At 44.9% G+C, this 21,534-nt stretch overlaps 1 protein-coding gene across 2 annotated transcripts in view; it reads left to right on the top strand.

Moving 5' to 3' along the window:
- The window catches only part of TLK2 (tousled like kinase 2), a 1,405,344-nt gene that overhangs the window by 381,917 nt on the left and 1,001,893 nt on the right, over positions 1-21,534 (top strand). Inside the window, exon 6 of one of the 2 annotated variants that reach the window (XM_086923830.1) lies at positions 16,218-16,319. The exons of the other annotated variant lie outside the window; for it this stretch is intronic. Coding sequence (XP_086779956.1) covers positions 16,218-16,319 — 102 coding nt within the window. The remainder of the gene's footprint in view (positions 1-16,217; positions 16,320-21,534) is intronic. 2 annotated transcript variants of the gene reach the window in all.

Here is a 21,534-nt window from a genome sequence, read left to right as displayed (position 1 = left end):
TCAGTATGTACAACTCCAGAGAAGCATTGCACATCAAAGAAATGTGTGTTTGTGGTCCAGCAAAGAGCCATACACAGTTTAGATATTTCTTTAATTTAAATAAAACCAAACTCATGTCTGACTCCTTTCTAATGCTCAGACACATGTCTACACACCAGCAAGAAGCCAGACTTTTGATTTTCTGTAACTGAGAAAAAAATCCAATAAATTCTGGCTCCTTTCAAGTAGTTAATGTATCCTTACTTGAACTACTAATTGCATTAAGCAAACTGCTCTCAGGTTCTTCTACAAAATTCAGGCATGACAACCTCAAATGGGGCTTTTCAGTTTAGAGAAATCTCACTTGTTTCTAACCCGGACAATTCAGTGCTCCCCAGGTGAGTGTTTCTGGGTCTTGAGTATTTGGTCCATGTTAAAGAAATAGTGACCTTTTTTCTCTTCATCTTGTCAAGGAAGAGCGGTGCTGTAGTTCCTGGGCCTCATGGCCTTCCTTGTGTTGCTAGTTCCTCCTGTCAGTCTCTGAACGTGACTGATGCACTAGATGATGCACTATCAGAGGAATTATTTGTATGGAAATGAGCTACATTTTATCTTGCTAGTCTGTTGAACAGTCCAGTCCCTTCTCTATTGAGCTATTTTCGAGAATCTTTCAGGGGTAATCACTTCATTCTCCTTAGACCATAGTGACAGTTTTGCAATATGAATCTTTTCAGAATTTACATGCTTTGCATTATTTTGCCATCTAGTGTGCGGGTCCTGGAATTTTCTCTTTATGTCTTTCTTTTTTTCCCTCCTTTGTGCCTTGTCGACCATTTGTGCTATGCCCATTCCTCTGTGATAATAGACGTAATCCCCAAAACCCCTCTGCATGGTCACCATCTTGAGATTTTTTTTCTGCCATTGGGCTTGGAAGCATGTTTTGGAAGTCTATGGACCATTGGAGCAGAGCCTACAAGATTTATCGTGGACTTTTAATTAATTAACTAGAAATCGAGGAAAAACTACAGGCTACACAATGAGAATGACTCTTCGTAAGGTAACTTTGACCAAGTGGGTCAGAGAATTAACAGCAAGGTAGTTGTAGGCACTTACAAAGATGGAGCTTTTCAAGTATTGCCACAAGACCGTAGTGAGACATAGCTGACAATTTTGGAATCTTCCTGTAAGACCCCCTCGACGCTGAAATCTTGGGTCACTGGGGGGAAGTTTAAACACAGAATACACAGCAATTAAAGCCAAAAGTCACTGTTGGTGGTAAACCCTTAGATGCTGGCTCAACCCCAAAAGACTTTGAGAACAGGGGAGGGAGGAAAGGAATCTTCACCACAGAAGAGAAAAGCATCCTCCATACTGAATAATGGGCACTCAACTTCGAAAGATACACCTAGGGCCGGAATGGTAGTACTGATTCAAAGAAAGTAATCCCTCGCAGGATTTCGAATTCTGTTGGGGCAGAGAGGGAAAAAGAACCTGAAAGAGGAACACATTAAGCTAGGAACTTCAACATGCCAGAACCACAATAGCAAGGCCAATTTGAGCAAGACTTCATCCAAGATCCTGTAACAGAGCATGTCGGTGGAATCAATCACAGGGTCAATTAACAGATCTAGTGTTGGTAGACAGCCTCACTCCTCACTTTCTGCAGCAGTGGAACACACAAAATTTATGAAAAGGGTGGCCGTTCATCGACCCCATTCCTCAAGTCATACTAAATGCAGATGTATATCGCACAGGTTGGGGTTCTCAGGTTTGGGTACTCATCTCCAGCATATGACAATTCAAGGTTTATGGGACACCAAACACAGAAGTCTCTACATCAATTACTTGGAGCTTCTAGCAGTTCAACTAGCACTAAACGCTTCCCAACATCACCTAATAAAGTTGTCTGAGCCTGGACGGATAATATGGTAGCCATGTGCTATGTACTAAAACAGGGGAGGGGGGAGAGAGACACTCCTTACAGCTGCCACCCCTCTCTCAGACCATTTGGCGTTGGGCGATACATCACAAAATTCATCTTCTGGCAGAATATCTTCCAGGAATACACAATCAACTTGCCGACCTCCTAAGCAGGATGCGGCAACAAATACACAAATGGGAAATTCATCACAGGTTCTCCTCCCATACTGTAATGGGGATTGCCACAAATAGACCTCTTTGCCACAGCAGAAAACTCAACATGCCCAAACTTCGCCTCCAGATTCCCACACCTTCTATCCAAAGGCAATACCCTATGGATGAACTGGTCAGGAATATTTACTTATGCTTTTCCGCCTCTCCCTCTCCTTCCATTTCTGGTTCGGAAACTCAGGCAGACATCTCTCACAATGATTCTAGTAACGCCCACATGGGCTTGGCAACTGTGGTTCACCACACTGCTATAACTGTCAATAGTTCCACACCAAAAACTGCACTTCACCTCCAACGTTCTTATGCAGAACCATGAAGAAAACAGACATCCAAACCCGAAGGAGCTCAACCTAGCGATCTGGCTCCTGAGGTCATAGAGTTCGAAACCTACATCTACCACCAGATTAAATGACAATCCTTAAAGAAGCACGGAAACCTACCACTGGAGCATGTTATGTAGCAAAGTGGAAAATGTGTTATATGTTGTAATAATAACACAATTGATACGCTAGATCTGTGGTTCCCAAACTGTGCGCCGCGGCACCCTGGTGCGCCACTAAAACCAGCCAGGGGCGCCGCGGTCGCAGTTGCTGAGAAGAATCCATCAGGAATTACGTTGGCCGTTGTCTTTTTAATTGCCATGACGTGTTAGTGAGCTACAGGCATTAACTTTAGCAGAACCTTTCTTTCAGCTTCACGAAGATAGTGGTTCTTCGTACAAACCCAAATTCCGTCCAACAGTAATTTCTTCTTTTCATTTCTACCAACTAGTTAAGTTACCAGTGTTCTTCTCTCAACCAGATTCAGAAAGGGCTCTACACACACTTGTTGTCGAGAGCACTATTGTACTATATTGACAAAACAAAAGATTTCCGTAAAACAAACAACTTTTTGTTGCATTTACTTCAACTCGTCAAGGAAAACCTATTCCTAAATTTCTAGATGGATTGTTAAACGTATTCGTATTCAAACATGTTGTATTAAAGCTAAAAGAACTTTAACTATACATCCTAGAGCACATTCTACTTGCAAAATAGAAGCATCAATGGCCTTTTAAGGTTACATCCCTTAGCTGACATATGTAATGCAGAGACATGGTCCACACCACACACATTTTCCTAACATTATGGTGTGAATGGATTAACACGTCAACAAGCCAATGTAGAACAAGCAGTGCTAAAAACACTTTTTCAATCAACTGCAACACCTGCTGGTTAGCCACCGCTTTCGGAGGGTACTGCTATACAATCTATGCAAAGCATGTGCATCTACAGCACACATGCCTCGAACGGATTATGTTACTTACCCTGTAAGCATCTGTTCTTGGTATGTAGAACTGTTGGTTCACATGCGCCATCCCACCTCCCCAGACACCTATGGTTGTTGCAGTTTTTATTCTTCACACTACATACGCATGGACAACTCTATACTACTATCACTTACTCCATTCTCACTCTCTTGTGTGAAAACAATCTAAGAATGGAGTTGATGCTCCTGGGCATTATCACAAAAGGAGGAGTCCCCTTACGCCATGACTGGAAAAGACTTCTTCGAAGAAAAACAACTTGCAAACATTTAGACTCAACACTAGATGGCAGGAGTATGCAAAGCATGCAAATCCACAGTTTCCATGCCAAGAACAGATGCTTACAGGGTAAGTAACATCCATTGGGAGAGCACTATGATTTCCACATTCTGCTTGCAGACCCGAAAGTTCTCCTTTGGTGCCTGCTCCTGCGTGAAGAGGGCTGTTTTTGGTGGTGGAGGCCGGCTTTCCCTAGACACTGGTTCAGGGCACCCACTTCCACCTTCTCTCGGTCGGGGCTTGGAGTTGGGGTTCCAGGCCCCCACAGATAAAACTTGGCTTGGGAGGCTTTGGCCTATTGAGCTATAGGGAGGAGGTGTCCTACGCACACTCACTCCAGCACCCCCCTCCTGCCCCACCCACCCTCAACACTGGTTCAGGGCACCCCCTTCCACCTTCTCTCTGTCAGGGCTTGGAGTTGGAGATCCTGCACCCCTTGGTTGTTTCTTGGGGGGAGGGTGGGGGGTGAGAGGGCGGTGCTATAGCACTGTGCCATGGCGTTGGGGTTCCAGGCCCCCACAGATAAAACTTGGCTTGGGAGTATTGGGCCTTTTGAGCTATGGGGAGGAGGTGTCCTACACACGCTCCCTCCCAGGATTAACAATTGAAAATGCTCTTGCAATGACCCTTCTCTCCCAACCACCTCCTCCAACCACCTCCCCACCCCCAACTCTCCTATAACCCCCCCCCCCCCCCCCCTACGCCAGGCCCTGGCCAGCCTAGGGGTAATAAGTAACTTTGCAGCGGAGCTCCACGCACCCTGTGACCATGCTGGGCGGAAGGGTTTCCAAAGGTCACAGCCTTCTGCATGCAGCTCGGGCCCTGTGGGCTCGTTATACATGGTCTTTGGCTCATTTTCCACCAGGTGGCGCACCCTAGCCGACATGGAGCACTTTCATTAGTCCTCCTAGCCTCTGAGGTGGCAGTTTTTTCAGAGAGCTGGTTCCACTAGCTCCCTGTGTCGGCCTTTCTCTTCTGGTGCTTTTCTTCTCCTTCACACACAAGTCCAGTTTTTCCTCCAGGTAGTCCTTAGGGCGTCTAAGGGGACCAGCTTCCATTGTCCTGGGGAGAGACCCACTAGTCCTGGGGTCAACTGTAGTCCGATGCCCTATTCCAGGTGGACATCAGAGGTTTCCCCATTCAAGTTGTCCTTTGCTGAGGCCTCTATTCATAGTGTCATGGTCTGACAAAAAGTGCAAGAGATCTCCCCCCTAGTGCTAGACACCTGTGCCCAATCCTAGGGTACCACATCACCTCTCCGCCACTGTCCAAACCTCCTGCACAGCATGCTGGGGCACATCAAGATGGCTTCACACCCACAGTCACTAATCACATCTCCTCTGAGGACCGCCGTTCTAACCCTCACTAGCATGATTGCCAGGGCCTTTCTCACCAATACTTCAAAGAGGAGCCCACCCATGTGTTGCCTCCAGAGTTCTGGGCTTCCTCCTTTGTTCAGTGGGCTCGGGCTGACACATCCCTGCTACAGTGTAAAAGTGAATAATGCAGATTCTTCTCCCCAGCCCTCCCCTTTTCTCCTCAGGAACTGAGTGAAGTACGGTTAATTGCTCCCTTTGTGTGAGTGGAGCCTTTGTTTGTGCTGCTGGCGAGAAATTTGATTAATGTGGCACAGCAGGGTGACAAAAGTCCAAGGGTTCTGATGCTGTGCTGCGCCTGAGAAATATGACCATTCTTGATGACCCCTAAGTTGTACAAATATCTAATTAGAAGTATCAGTTATTGATCTTGGCGCACATGTTTCACCCCATTTTGATACTTTGTCACTGGACTTTTTAGTCCAAAAGGAAGCAAAACTCCACTCTAAGGCTTTCTTCCTGAGTGTGTCTTCAGACAAGATAGTAAACCACACCGACTTTCACTATGAATGTACACTAACATTATAAGGCCTACCCAGGCCAATACCTAATCCTACATAGTCCCTTCTGTGCCAGGCTATCTGTGTGCAGTTATTATTAAATTATTATATAGCGCATAGCTACCTATAAGGTTTCCCAGTGCTGGAAGACATTGGTTGGTAACTTACTTGTGGTGCCTAGAAAAAACAAGTTTTCAGCTGTTCGCGGAACGAGGTCAGAGAGTTACAACCTCTAATTGACTTCAGAAGTATGGACAGGCCACCAATATGTGAACCTCTGAATCTAGGCACTAATAAAAGGGACTGGTTACTAGAGCGTAATTTGTGATGTTGGGGGGGGGGGGGGGTGTAAGGCACAGCTAACTTTTGCAAAAATTGCAGGCCTATGTGGTTCTTGATTTTGTATATAAACAGAGAGCCTTAAAGTTGATGCGTTTGTCCACAGTGAGCCAATGGAGATCTTGGTGGAGTCCAGATACTGAAGAGTGTTTGGGTAGACGAAAAACCAACTTAGCCGCCGCATTTTAAACAATCTGAAGGCGTCTAATTATTGCCTTGTCGGAGCCTAAATAGAGGATGTTGCCATAATCTAGTCTGGAGAGGATCATGGTGCTTTGGGCTGAAAGAGGGAGCATCCATGTGATCTTTTTAAGCCATTTCAACGTGGCGAAGCAGATGGTCTTGTTTGCTACTTGAGCTTTCATGGACAGAGTGGCATCCAGCCAAATGCCCATGCTTTTCACCTTGTCAACCCTTTTTGGAAAGGGAACCCCAGAGTTTTAGGCCAGAGCTGAGGTCTCCACAGTTGGATTTTTACACAAAAGAAGCACCTCAGTCTTTTCCCCATTTAGTTTAAGAGAATTAGTATTCATCCAGTTGACAACATCACTGTGGCAGGAGATGAGAGCCTGTGGGCCTGCTTCCTGATCCGATGACCAAGAGAAAATGATTGGGTGTCATCGGTGTAGCAAAACAAGGTTAAACCCTGGATTTCTACTAGATCCGCTAGAGGGCGAACGTATATGTTAAAGACCAGAGGGCACCCCAGGTCAGTGAGTGAGAGCTAGACATAATATGAGTGGAAAAAACCTTTCAAGTTGATTGGCCATAAAGGATTTTAACCACACAAGTGCAGCATTTTTTAGGCACGAAGGTCCAGAAGTATCAGTGCTTCTCTTCCAGGGGATACTCCTCAATAGTCATAAGCACTGAATAGTCCCGCGCACGTGCGGGATCCCGGAGCAATAGCCAATAATATGCATATATATATATATATATATATATATATATATCCTGAACTCCGTTTCTCACAAGCTCGCGCTGCTTCCTCAGCCAGCAAGTAGACACCGGACACGGACCTCGAGGTGCTTTACAGATTTATTTGGCAGAATATAAATATCCATCGATATAAATAATGTTTTCAAAGGTAAAAACAGGCAGGATCATAGAGGCAGGTTTAGCCTAGACAGGCTGCATAGAAAACAATTGGAAAAATTGGTGCAGTGCCATTAAGACCTCCAGGAACCCCCAGGCTTCCATCATGCACCACAGGTGACAGTTAGGTCAGTTCATTTTTCCGGCCTTATTTAATAAGTGCCCGGCCTGTAGTAAAAATATGGCCAAGTCAGACCCTCTTTCAGTCTGTATTGCTTGTTTGCCTTCATTCCACAAGCCAGACCAATTTTACCACTGCAGCAAGTTTTCCAAGAGAACCCTTAGAGAGAGGGAGAAGATCAAGCTGCATTCCCTTCATAAGAGAGGAGAAACAGTTAGTGGGCGAGAAGAGCATCATTCCAGAAAGCCCTCTTCTCATCCTAAAAAGCGCAAGGAAAAAGGTGAAAAAAGAAGGCATCGCTCTCCTTCTCCGTCGAGGGACAGATCTTCATCCAAGGTACCTCTGTGCTCCGAGTCGGCATCGAAATCGCCGTTGAGATGTTAGTCGACGGCGAAACATCCGTCGCCGTGGAAGCATCCTTCGTCGTCGAGGCATCCCTCGCCGTCGAGACAAGGTGAGAAGAGACAGAGGATGAAGTCTCCATCCACGCGTAGGGGGTCCAAGTCTGGCTCCCCTACGACGGCAAGAGGTCGGGACTCGACGGCGACCCATCGACATCGAAGTTCGCCGCCGAGAGGCTCTGGACCGACGTCAAGATCGCCGTCGAGAGGTCCACTGGCATCGACGTAAAGCCGAACACCGAAGGGCTTCGACGCCGAAGAGAACCAGCCATTCGACATCGAGACACATGCCGCCGACGTCGCTGAAAAGATAGACGTCGAAGAGATCGCCGTCGAGGAGATTGACGTTGAGATCAAGAAAAAGGCCTTCTGGGTCTAGGAGGTCGAGATCAAAGTCGACGCCGAGGAGGTTGACGTCGAGGAGATATAAATCAGCGTCTCCTCTAGCGAAGAGACCTAGGGCGGCGTCGAAGGACCGTTCGACTTGTGACGTCCTGGTGGTGACTTCAGGGAGTGCTTCTTCCTCCCCTGGGCTTCAGACCGTACAAGTATCTCCAGAGCCCTCACCAGCACCGTGTCTGGCCCGACCAACCAATATCTCGCAAAGATGGCTGGGAGGTATTAAAGAGTGGAAGATCCGCAGAATTAACCTACCACGGTCTTCAAGATCAACGTCACCTTTGATACAGTCGGTGCATTCTCCGGGGAGAGGCGAGCGTACCACGCCGAGAAGGTCCCCATCGGCGAGGAGGCGATCATCACGCTCTCCCAGGAGTAGAACATCACGCCTCCGATCTTCTAGAAGGCAAAGCTATAGGTCTTCCACAGGGACGTCTGATTCCAAGGCAGACTATTCTCCGACTCTTTCTTCATCTCCTCCAAGCAGAATATCACCCATCGATGATGTTCTGACCTTTAATGAGGTTCTTTGCCGTGGGGCTGCTAAACTCCACATTGAAATGCGGGACTCTACCACCAAGACATCGGTGATGTTTGAAACCCTGCACCAAATGTTCTCCTCCAGACCTTTACTTCCTCTAGTGCCTGGATTGCTGGAGCCTGCGTTAGACAAGTTTCTTACTCCAGCAGCGGTAGGGGCTGTACCATCTCGGATCGCAAAGAAATATAAGGCTCCTGATAATGATCCCTTCTTTCTGAGGGCTGACCCTCCACCGGACTCTGTTATTGTCTCGGCGGCACGAAAGAATCAGACCGGGGCAGCAGCATCATCTGTGCCCCCTGATAAAGACAGTAAGGCCATTGACTCTGTAGGGAAGATAATGTGTACTACCTCTGCTTCCTACATGAAAGTAGCCAGCGCCGCGGCCCTGCTGTGTCGATATGATCACTCATTATGGGACTCCCTGTCATGCTTCACAGAGAAGCTCCCTAAAGAGGACAAACAAGATTTTCTTGAAATCCTGCATGAAGGTGGCCTAGTAACTATTCAACTGATCAATGCAGCGGCGAATGCTTCAGATCTAGCTGCACATGGCTACTCGCATGGGATTTGTGCTCGACGTTCAGCTTGGCTGAGGCTCACAGGACTGAAACCTGAAGCACAGCATCTTTCAATGGGTCATCACTCTTCGGATCTCATGCTGATGATGAGATGTCTCCAATGAAAACCGAGCTTGATACTGTTAAAGCTGTGGGTCTCGAAAAGAGGAAGGACTTCAGGCACGGTACCGTCCTTACGACCAATGACATAACCAACAGAGGGTTCAAACCCCTCAATGGTCCTCATAACAAAATCAAGGAAGGTCACAATTCTCCCAGCGTTGTCCTGGTAGAGGAAGAGGTGGCAATTCATGACAGTCCACACCTTCTGCCAAGCAACATCAACAGAAGTGAGTGCTTGCTTCCCCTATCTCCGTTACTCACTCTGGTGGGGGGGAAGTGTACCGTTTTATTTGGAAGAGAGGATAAAAATCACACTAGACAGGTGGGTGCTGAATATTGTAAAGAATGAGTACACCATCAAATTCAAGTTCCCTCCACCTTCCATTCCTCCTCAAAAGACTATCAACCATCATATACATCTCTTGAGGGAATAGGTGTCTGCTCTCCTCCTAAAGAAAGCCATCGAGGAGGTCCCATGGCAACAACGTCTGCAAGGGATCTACTCCCGATATTTTTTGGTCCCAAAGAAAGGTCCAAACAAGGAGTTCAGGCCTATACTAGATCTCAGACATCTCAACAGATTCATTCTCCAAGAAAAGTTTGGAATGCTGGCATTACATCAAATAATACCGCTTCTGCATCAAGGGGACTGGATGTGTTCCATAGATCTTCAAGATGCCTATTTCCACATATCAATCAATCCAAAAAATCGGAAGTTTCTACGGTCTCGCATCCAATCAAACCACTTCCAATTCACGGTCCTGCCTTTCGTGCTGAAGTCAGCTCCTCGCACTTTCTCAAAGTGCATGGCAGTAGTAGCAGCTTTCTTGAGGAAACAGCACATATTAGTCTATCCTTACCTAGACGACTGGCTTCTCAAGAGTGCGTCTCCCACTCTTCTGCAACAGCACTTTGCCCAATGTATTAATCATTTGCATCGGCTCGGTCTGTATGTAAACTTCAAGAAGTCCATCCTCAATCCAACACAAAGGATACACTATCTAGGCGCAACTCTGGACTCTGTCAACGCAAGAGGTTATCCTTCGGAGGAGAGACTATCATCTAATCTCCTCGAGTGTCATACTCTCGAGGACACCTCAGCCTACGGCCAGGCAGATTTCCTCCCTACTGGGGTCCATGGCCTCATGCATATTTGTTGTTCCAAATGCCAGTCTTCACATGAGACCTCTGCAGCAGACTCTCGAGGATCAGTGGTCCCAAATCTCCAATCGCTGGGAGGACAGGTTGTCAATACCTCTGTCAGTCCGACTCTCCATCAGATGGTGAATACGACTGATTCATCTCATCGTGGGAGTCCCTTTTCAAGAGGACAGGCCTCAACAGACTCTGGTGACGGATGCGTCCCTTCAGGGATGGGGTGCTCATATTTGACCATTGCAGATCCAAGGAATGTGGCTGTACTTCTAGCTCTCAAAGCGATCTTTACGTCAATAACGCCTACCTCTCTGCTTGTTCCGATGGATAACACAACAACGATGTACTACCTGAACAAGCAGGGTAGAACAAGATCCTGACCCCTGTCTCTGGAAGCACAGTCAATCTGGAAATGGCTTCTGGCACGAGATATGAAAATATCTGCAGTCCACTTGCCGGGCGTCCTCAATGTTCAAGCGGACGACCTAAGCAGGCACTTCGCTGAAGCACACGACTGGGTGCTAAAACAAGAAGTTGTACAAGACCTCTTCCACAACTGGGGAACACCAGACATCGATATTTTTGCGGACGCAGAAAACGCAAAATGCTGCATCTTCGCCTCCAGGTACCCGCAACCAGGGTCCAAGGGGAATGCTCTGTGGATAGACTGGTCAGAGACCTTACAGATTTCCACCGATTCCACTCATTCACTTGGTGATCAGGAAGTTGTACGTGGCCAAGACAGACATGATCCTAGTTGCTCCAGGTTGGCGTCGCCACCGGTGGTATCCGGACCTTCTTCTCCTATCCAAAGTACCACACAGGAAGCTGCCATGTCATCCGGATCTGCCACCCCAGTTCAGACATGGCTATATGCAAATCAGTCTGACCCTGTGCCTCATGGGAACAGTCCAGCCCGAACTGCCAAGCCATGCCTTCCCATGAGGCACAGGGCCAGACTAATTTGCATAAAGCCATGTCTGAACTGGGGTGGCAGAGTGGGCTAAAGAACAGTGATGGATTAAACCCAGATCTTTTGACTGGGTGCGAGTGTTTGATTGGTTCAGATGCTCCGTCCATTACCACCCCCTTTTGTACCGTCCCTGAGGTTAGCAGCATGGCTCCTGAGTTCATCCAATACGGATATTTAAGCCTCTCACAGGACTGCATGCAGATTTTAAACGAGGCTAGGAGGGCTTCTACAAGAAAGTCTTATGCTTTTAAGTGGAAGCGTTTTTTCATGTGGTGTACTGCTGAAGGTCATGACCCTATACGAGGTCAAGAACAGGTGCTGTTGCCATACTTATTGTCTTTGGCCAAAGCAGGTTTACAGTATTCTTCCATAAAGGTTCACCTGGTCGCGATAACAGCATATGGAAAGTCTCCCACTCAGGCTTCTTTCTTTCAAATGCCAGTTGTTAAGGATTTCCTGGAGGGCCTCTAGAAAGTCTATCCTCCTGTTAGGGCTCCTTCTCCTCTCTGGGAGCTAAATGTGAATCTATCTAAACTAATGGGCCCCCCATTCGAGCCCATTCATAAGGTTTCCCTGCAACACCTGTCATGGAAGACTGCTTTTCTCGTGGCAATCACTACTGCGTGCAGGGTAAGCGAGATACAGGCCTTATGCTCTACAGAGCCTTATCTTGTTTTTCATGCGAATAGAGTGGTGTTACGTACTCACCCGAGGTTCCTCCCTAAGGTGGTCTCGGATTTTCACATTAACCAGTCAGTCACTCTTCCCACTTTTTTTGCCAATCCAGACACTCCGGCTGAGAGAGCTCTGAACTCTTTGGATTTAAAGCGCTTGTTGAAATTCTACCTTGATAAAAACAAAGAGTGTACGAAAGTCTGACCAACTGTTTGTAAATTATGGTCCGTTGAATACTGGTTTTCTTGCCTTTAAAATGTCCATTTCCAGATGGAGAGTGTCATGCATTTTTTATCTCATCAGTTGGCAGAAAAGCAGCTCCCTGGCAAGCCGAGAGCACATTCTACAAGAGGCATAGCTGCTACAATCGCAATGCTTAGGAATATACCAATTCATGAAATTTGTAAGGCAGCCACATGGCGTTCGGTTCATACCTTCGCATGCCATTACTGCCTTTATTCTGACACTCAGGCGGATGCACGGTTTGGTCAAGCATCCCTGAGAAATCTGTTTGCGTAATGTCTGTTGGTAAAATGTTTTGGTAGGCTGGTATTCGCCCGCAGGGTATGGGGATGGGCTTGCCAATCTGTTCAGTGCTTATGACTATTTATGAGTAGCCTTGGAAGAGACTGATTAGTTACTTACCTGTAATCTTAGTTCTCTTCCAGGGTTATACTCATCAAAGTCATAAGCAACCCTCCCTCCTCCCCTGATGGATTCCAGACCTATATATGAACCTGTTACCCATGCTGTGATTACACTGTTATACGCCGTCCAAAAGAACTGACCTAACTGTCACCTGTGGTGCATGATGGGAGCCTGGTCTTAAAGCCACGGCGCCAATTGTTCCAATTCTATGCAGCCTGTCTAGGCTAAACCTGCCTCTATGATCCTGCCTTTTTTTACCTTTGAAAATAAAGGTTGTGTGTTACAAAGAAACTCAGTGCAGTTTACTTCTTTACATTTATCATATATGGTGACTTATATGTCTTTATTTGAGCAAATGTAAATGTTTTACATGCAGTAATGGCAGTTTTGGAGCCTAATATGGTGTTTTTCAGGCCGTATATGCATATTATACATATATATATATTTTATGTGAAAAAATATGTAGATAGATGCATATTATTGGCTATTGCTCTGGGATGCCGCACGTGGGCGGGACTATTCAGTGCTTATGACTTTGATGAGTATACCCCGGGAAGAGAATTAGGATTACACTAAGTAACTTATCCTGCCGTACCACCCCTATCTAGGAGCTGACGCTGGTGTTCCGTGACTCCTAACAGGGCTGTTTCCGTGATGTGGTCTGCATAAAATCCTGCCTTGGAATGTGTCTTACCACATGAAAGGGGCGGAGATCAAGAAAAACAACTTAGATGCAGAGAATCTAGACAAATTCTCAACTTTCGAACAATGACCCCCTGGGGTCTAAATCAGAGCGAGGAGCTTTATGTACATTTATAATGATGTGAACAATATGAGAACTGTTTGTGTACTAAACAAATTTTTCTTTGGAACAAGATACAGAGTCTAATAGAACACAATTTTAGGATTAATTATATTTGTGAGTGGAAATGTGATTGGAACACCTAGCAACAGCGTACCCCTTGGGTTGTATTATGAATGAATAATGAGACATTGACGGGTTTAAAACATAAGAATATATGGTTTGCAGCAGGGTTAACAAATGGACTAATAAGTTATTGAGGGAAGTAAGAGAGACAATTGAAAATGTAATTAATGATGACTATTAGCCCACCAGAGGGCTTTATTAAGTTGAAATTTAGCTAAATATGCTCACCAGAGAGCTCAATTTCACAATTCGTGTCATAATTAATTTGCCCACCAGATGGCACTTCATTTTCCCTTATCTGTGCTCTCCGCATGTTTAAGCATAGATTACAAATATTGAGAGTACCCTTCTATGCACATAAGTTGAACGAAAATGCATGGATTACTAATTTACCATATAATTGAATATGTCGAAACACAGTATAACAATGTACTTGTTAAATAATAATATCGCTGTTCCCTACAGATACACTCTGTCTCTGATAAAAACTACATTTCCCAAGCTACTTCCTGTAGTCTGACAGGAAGTGACATTAGTATCATGTGTTTGAGGCGGCTTTTTCTAAATACAAAAGAGCACTGTAACATTGATCCGTGATCAAGCAACAGTGAGTTGCGAAACGCGTTGGTGCTGTGAGATGTATGCTGCTATCTGATAATAAACCGTAACGAATTGGGAAAGAATTCCTGTGTTGAGTGCTGACTTACGCTATCGGCTAATAGCTTTTGGAGAATATATATATATATATATATATATATATATATATATATATAGATATATATATATATAGATATTTTATGTGAAAAAATATGTAGATAGATGCATATTATTGGCTATTGCTCTGGGATGCCGCACGTGGGCGGGACTATTCAGTGCTCATGACTTTGATGAGTATACCCCTGGAAGAGAATTAGGATTACACTAAGTAACTTATCCTGCCGTACCACCCCTATCTAGGAGCTGACGCTGGTGTTCCGTGACTCCTAACAGGGCTGTTTCCGTGATGTGGTCTGCATAAAATCCTGCCTGAGAAGGGCGTTTTGGGTTTCTATATAGGTGGAGAGTTGATTACTGATGTGCTTTCCAGAATTTTGGACAGAATGGGGAAGAGTAAGCTCGATCAGTCTAGAGTTTGCCCAGTTGGCGGGTCTAGATGGGGCTGTTTCAGCAGAGGAAGTACCATGATGTGTTTCTAGGTTTTGGGCAAGTGGCCTTCATGTAGTGAGGAGTTCAGCAAGTCCATGAGTTAGGACAGAGATTGTGGACTGAAAGGTGCTCAGCTTAGCTGGGGTCCAGCGGGGAACCCGATTTAATAGATTGTAATAAATCCATGAATCTGCCACCATCCAATGGAGGTAAAGAATGTAAGTAGGAGGGTATTGCTGCATTATCTGGTGAAGTCGTTTTCGTGTGAAGTGCGAAAGTGTGAAGGGAGAGTCTCTGAAAGATTAGTGTTGGGATCATCAATGTCAAGTTTTAGTCTTGTTTCTATTAATTACTTTAGGTCTGGTTGCTTCGATTAGGGAGGAGGAGGTGCATGATAAGAAAAAGGGACTGCAAAATGATCAGTCCATGATAGCGGTATGGGTGGAGCTGTTTCTGATATCTGTGATACTAAAGAAGATGGCATCAATCAAGTGGCCTGCCTGTGTGTCAGTTACCGAACTGTGTTCGACAGTAGGCTCACACTTGCAGCCACACACGTGTGCACACTTGTTCACATGTAACCAGCCAAGTGCCCCCTACTCTTGCTGCCTAGTAGCTGCCTTAGCTTACAATGCAAGCACTGGCGGTAAACACGCGCAATCCATTTACCGCTTGTTTTACCATGTGTGAGTGACCAGTTGTGAGGCTCACCCCCACGAAAAAGGCCACAAAACAGGTGATTAAAAAGTGAGAGATCAGAGTGCAGGACATGGGTCAGAACCAGTGTTTTTTACAATCCCCTCAGCAGTAACTATAATTGTATTTCTCATTTGTGAGACAAGAAAACAATGCAGGTGTGGACCGCTAGCCGGGTGTTTTATTTGCAAAATACTTGTTTCCTCAATTGATGTCGAAAATTCTGGTACTATTGACTCGTTAATTTAGGACCCTGATCATGTACTTTCTTTTGTCAATGTAAATTATTGTTAGGTGCTGTGAATCATAATCGAATTGGGGCACCAAACACAAGTCCAAAGATAATGTTTGCTGGCTGGATTGGAAAATGTTATTTTTTCGGTTTATTTTTTTGCAATTTTCTAGTGTGTTAAAATGATGAACACTCAGGGAAAAAGGAAGCTAAGTTATGAATGATTCCTAATGATTATGGCTAAGTTGGTTTGATCTACTAAAATGCAGTCACAAGTTTGGTGTGAACCTGTGGTATGCAAAGCTCTAAGTATTCTTTGCTTCTGCTTCTAAGGTTTCAAAGAATAATATTCACTGTTCCTTAAGACATTGCCAACCCAAAGGCTTGTCTTCAGACCTTAAACCTCAGTGAGCTATCCAGAATGATAAATACTGCAAATCCATCCTTCCTTCCTTAATTGTTGATTAAATGGAAGGATGAGCATTGGTTGATTGAATGTGCTTGGTTAGTTGTAGAACTAAAAGTCAATGTTTTGTATGCTGTTACCCTAATAGATGTGTTTATTGACCTTTATAAAAATATTTTTTTGGGCAGTTTGCCGGAGGGAGTGGTCCAGGAACCAGCCCTGGTAGAAGTGTGCCCCCTGTGGCCAGATCCTCACCGCAACATTCCTTATCTAATCCCTTACCTTTGCCAGTGAGTATTACTCTGGTTCTGTTTTACTTTAGAGTGAATTTAAAAGCTGTAGGTGCAAGAAGAGAAGAGAGAATTGTATATTTGATGTGGGAAGGCAGAGTGGGTATTCTCTGGGTTACTCTGGATGACAAACAAGTGTTTCAGTACTTTAATAAACTGACTAAATTGAGTGCATTCATTTCAATAGGCTAGCCCTAGCCAATTCTCTGCACTGAACCTTTCCATAGATATGTTGTCCATTTTGTTGGCAATATTGAAGCTGGTAATTTTCTCCTAAATGGTAGTCCTGAGACAAATGTATTTCTATACCTCAGTGTGCTGCATAAAAAGCATGAGCTACTTCAGTTGGTTGAATTCATGATGTGATGTAAAAAAATAAAATAAAGCAATACGCCAAAAAAATACAAATGGAATTGCTTGGGTTTGTGTTTTTCTGTTTAATTATTCTGCAACCATTTACAACATGGCAATGGAAAGGTTATACAGTGTTCAATCTATATGGCTAAACGCAGAAGATAATAGGGGTGCATAATGAATTACTCATCACAAGCACTCATCACAAGTGCAGTGAAGTACCTAGCACTTATTTAAGCTTCTGTCCAATCATTTAGTTAAGAGCTTTCCTTCCCTGGACAATACTGAAAGAACTCAATGAACTTCTATCATACACTGACAAGGTGGGAAGCTAGATATATTGCCCTGATGAACCTTGACTGACCCCACAGTAGTTATTGATGGATGCACTGTTAATCCCTTAGCAGCAATTTAATTACCATTTGGTCAAGCGTGAAGTTGAAAAAAAATTGAAAACCTTCTGTTTTTCTTTCCATGAAATGCTTATATAAAACAAAATTGCCTGTCTCTTGCTTTTTTATGGTTGTGACACCAGTTCTTGGTTTGCCATGTGCTGCTAAAGCAGAAACAGCCAGTATTGTTGGTAGATTTGTCAGTAGGTTAGGTAGAGCAGGCCAATAGTATAAAAACACAGGTGATATGGTTCTTTGAGAGAATTCGCAAACAAACACAGTAAGCTCTAGGAAATTAGTGTGGTAGTGTTCACTAATTCAGACATTTGTGCTCACAGTGATGGCTCAGTAAGTTAAACACTCACCACTGAAATCTGCCCAAGTTCCAATCACAGAAAAACAAATAAGCTTCTCATCATCCAGGCTTGATAAACTTGTTATTCAGAACCCTCCAAGAATTCTTGAAGGTATACACAGCAAGGAAGTCGGTCACAGTAAAAGAAATATCCCAATGCCACTGACGGGCGAGCAAGTGCTTCGACACTTCAGGCAAGTGCTTGCCGATTGATGTAACCACCTTGTGGCATGTTGCTATCTCTTTTGGTCTGCTATTGAGTACTGGCAGGCTGTACTGGAAGGTGATGGAGACACTGGTGCAGCAGGCTCCCTGACACATACAGAAAAATGGCAAAAGAGTTATTCACAGAGGAAAAAAAAATACAACACAAACATCCACTCTGCACTCTGGTGGGGGTGCTGCTTTGTGAAACATACACACCAGCATTGATTGATTGATTGATTGATCCTACTCTGCTGCCACACATGGCTTTGTATCTCAAGGATCACACCGGACATTCTCAACATCCCATTCAGCGGGTAACATCTCTTTGGTACCCAAGTGAATGAGATGTTGGAAAAATTAAATGACACCGAAATTGTAGTCTATGGGTGCTTTAAAATCTGCCACTCCTAGGGGCATCTTTCGTAGGCAGCAGTCTAAGAGTGGAAACTAGACCTCACCCTCTGGTCAGGTACATATCGACCAGCACTAACAGGCCTTTCGAAAGTCCCAGACTGGCAGGGGATAGTCAAGGGTGGTAGCATGAGCAACAGCGGTAAGGGTAGAGGCAGCTCTGGTAAAGGAGCTCCCACTCCTAAAAATTGATTTGCCAATGATTTCGGGCCGGGGGGAGGGTGTTGTGTTTTTATAGTATTTCAACCCCCTTCTGGGAGAACATTACCTTAATGTACCAGCAGTTCCACCTTTAAAAACATCCTCCGCCAGACAACCTCAATCTCCTAAAACAAAAGGTTCAAGCACTCCTCCAAAAGGGCACAATACAGCATTTTCTCTCACAATAGTGGAGCAAAGGCAGCATTTAGCCACTGTTTTCCTCATCCCAAGAAGCATTACTCCCTTCAACCCATTATACTCCTGAGGCCGCTCAATTGGTACATCCTGCTCGTGTACCTCCAGATGACACTAAAGTATCTCATCCCACTGCCCCGTACCACATCCAACCCAAACAGATCCTGCCTTCTTGGGCTCAATGTTAGCCCCTTTTAGAGGAAAGGCATGTCCCAACCACGAGGGAGTGATAGAATTCAAGTAGCTGTGGCTACTTTTTCGGTCTAGCCGTCCACTGTAGTATGATGAGGCTCCTGGGTATGATAGCATCTTGCATAGTAATTTTGCCACATGGCAGAATATATATCCCCCCTCCAGCAGTTTGCTGTGAGCCATTAGTTACAAGCAAATAGAAGCTCTGGTGCACATATAAAGCACTGCAATGCCCTTGGGCCAAGTTTCTGCTGTATAAAAACTGCAAAATAAAATTTGAAAAAGATGAATGGCAAAAGGAAGATCTACTATTGCTAATGGCCAGTATTTAGTGTTCTCTGCAGTGGCAACCTGTTGCTGAGCAGGCCTTTCATGAGCCTCTTCCGCAGGTGACTATCCCCACACTGCTCACTGGGTGGGGTGCTCATCTCGGAAACATGAATGTGCACCATTCTTGGAACTTTCACCACAACATTGACACATTAACTGTCTAGAGCTGATGGACATCTACTTAACCTTCAGAGCATTCTACAGCTTGGTTTATGGCAATGTGGTAGTTATAAAGACAGACAACATGGCAGCCATGTATGTGTTGTTTCCACTCCTCATAGCTGTTCGCAATAGCGCCAGAGATCCGCCACTTGGCAGTCCGTAACAAGGTCCCCCCTTTTGGCAGATCTTCTGCTAGGGTTGATAGCTTTTTTGCGGATCTGTTAAACAGGACGCATCCACATCCTCAAGTGGGAACTTCATCCGCATGTCCTTCTGAGATACTTTTAGCAGTGCGGAACCCTAGTCGTCGACCTCTTTGTCACCCCATTAAATTCAAAATGCTTAAGCTTCGTCTCCAGGTATTCACACCCACAGTCAATGGGCAATGCACTATGAAGCAATTGGTCAGCGGTATTTACGCTTTTCTGTCCCTCCCACTAATAACTTATGGCTAGCATGACTGGAAAGCCCTCACAGACGGGTAGAATTCTTGATTGGATTGGGACCACAAAAGGTCCCTGGGCAATGCGTCCGTTCCACAGGTGAGCTCCTGTCTGAAATCCAAAAGTCCTGTCTTTTATACCTTTATTCAACTCGGGAGCGATTTCTAGAAACCTCCCCTCATTTCCTTTTTTTTAAGCAGGCATAGCTGGCCGGCTGTACCAGTCTACGTCAAGGAGCTGGCCAGGCTCCAATGTTTGCTCCGAGGAAGAACAGACCATTCCTCTCACGCTTGTGCATTGTGCTCTAAAGTGCTGTGAAGAATAAAAACATTCCTACCCTTGAGCTGCAAGAAAGATGCCAAAATGAAGATGTGCACTCAAAATGGAGTCAATAGTCCCCATTGTACTAATTTATTTACATCCCACCCTTTGACCATTGACTCTCATAACATATTGGTCTCAAATCAACTTTTCTAGGTCGTAACAGGGATGTAGAATTAGCCACACATTGGGCAAAGCAACACAATAAAATCATAACGCATATTTATGATTATCCCTCCTAAAGTAGAACAAAGCTTACCAAAGTCAGGTAACTACCCAAATGACAAGTCCCACAATCCTTTATACACATCCTTTAACCCCCTTTACTAATTCATGTAAAGCATCTGACAAAAGCAACTAAGATCTTCAAAGTCGAAACATCCATAATCGTGTTTTAAAAACAAATAATTGCTTCTCTATTTTGTAAGGTTACTCTCCTCGTTCTCTGCAAATCTAATAACTCAGATAACGCAATAGATGCGTAATTAATATTAACAATCAAACATGCCAACTTAATAATACTCCTAGTGTTGTAAATGGCTAACCCTGGAACCCTACTATAGAAATGCCTAGACTAATCTATTCTGCCCTCGACAACAAAGATATCTTGGAGGCACAATCTTCATCACTTATCTTGCTGAACAGTTGCCCTTGTACTTCGGGTATGCAATGCTGGATTTAATAGAAGTTGTTAAGTCCTAACTGTGTGAATGCACACGTTCCTCTTGTTATATTTGCCGGAATGTATGTGTATGTCTACTAGACACGTGGAAACACCATTCATGGTGCTTTTCATAGTTGTCATTAAGAATTACGACCTGTTGAGGACCGTCTATGCTAGGTAAGCCTACACGTTTTCAGGTTAATTCGACAAAGCTGTCAGTCTGTGCTGTCAGTTGAACACTAAGGAGTTGGGTGATCCCGGTCCTGTCTCTACCCCATCCCGACACAACCAATCACGCTCCTGACAGTACACCCAGCACACCGACACTCCGCATTATGATCTAGGAAAGAAACGATTATGATTGTTCTGCAAGTAATATTTAATCTTTTCCTGTTGCAATGATCTCTGCCGGTTCTCGGGGACTATTTGCGGATTCCCTCCACACTTTGGCCCTCAGGTCTTGTTCGTGGAGCCACACCCACCTTCTCCTTGAGTGTAAGACTGTCTGGCGCAGGTGCCTTCCTGGCTGTCCCTCCATACACTAGAATTATTATCTGAGCAATTCTGTCTCTAGCTTAGATTACCAGATCAGTATTGGAACACTTCAGGAGTTCCCTGCTGTTCGGCAGTGGTCCAATATAGTCAATCTGCCATATCTGCCTATGCTACTCCAACCGACCCCCTGCCCCCCCACACCCGGCCCCTGACCCTCTGTGGGACAGATCACTGCTGAGTGTGTTGACAAATAGGACAGTGCATAATAAGTTTTTATCAAATCTATGGGAATGTGCATCCCTCTACTCACCTGTTAGTGGCTACCTCTCCCACATTTTTCGGGCGCCTACTTAGCCATCCTCCCCAAATCAGAATCCTGTGTTGCCACTTTCGCTTCAGGGACTTTGGCCTTTTCGTCTTTAAGGGAATTAAACCATCATTCTAATGAAACAGTGGGACAATGGATGTCTACATGATGCACAGTGACTGTATT

Source organism: Lissotriton vulgaris, chromosome 5 (genome assembly GCF_964263255.1).
Source record: "Lissotriton vulgaris chromosome 5, aLisVul1.2, whole genome shotgun sequence".
In the NCBI taxonomy this organism is placed as follows: Eukaryota; Metazoa; Chordata; class Amphibia; order Caudata; family Salamandridae; genus Lissotriton; species Lissotriton vulgaris.
This window is presented reverse-complemented; position numbering and strand designations above follow the sequence as displayed.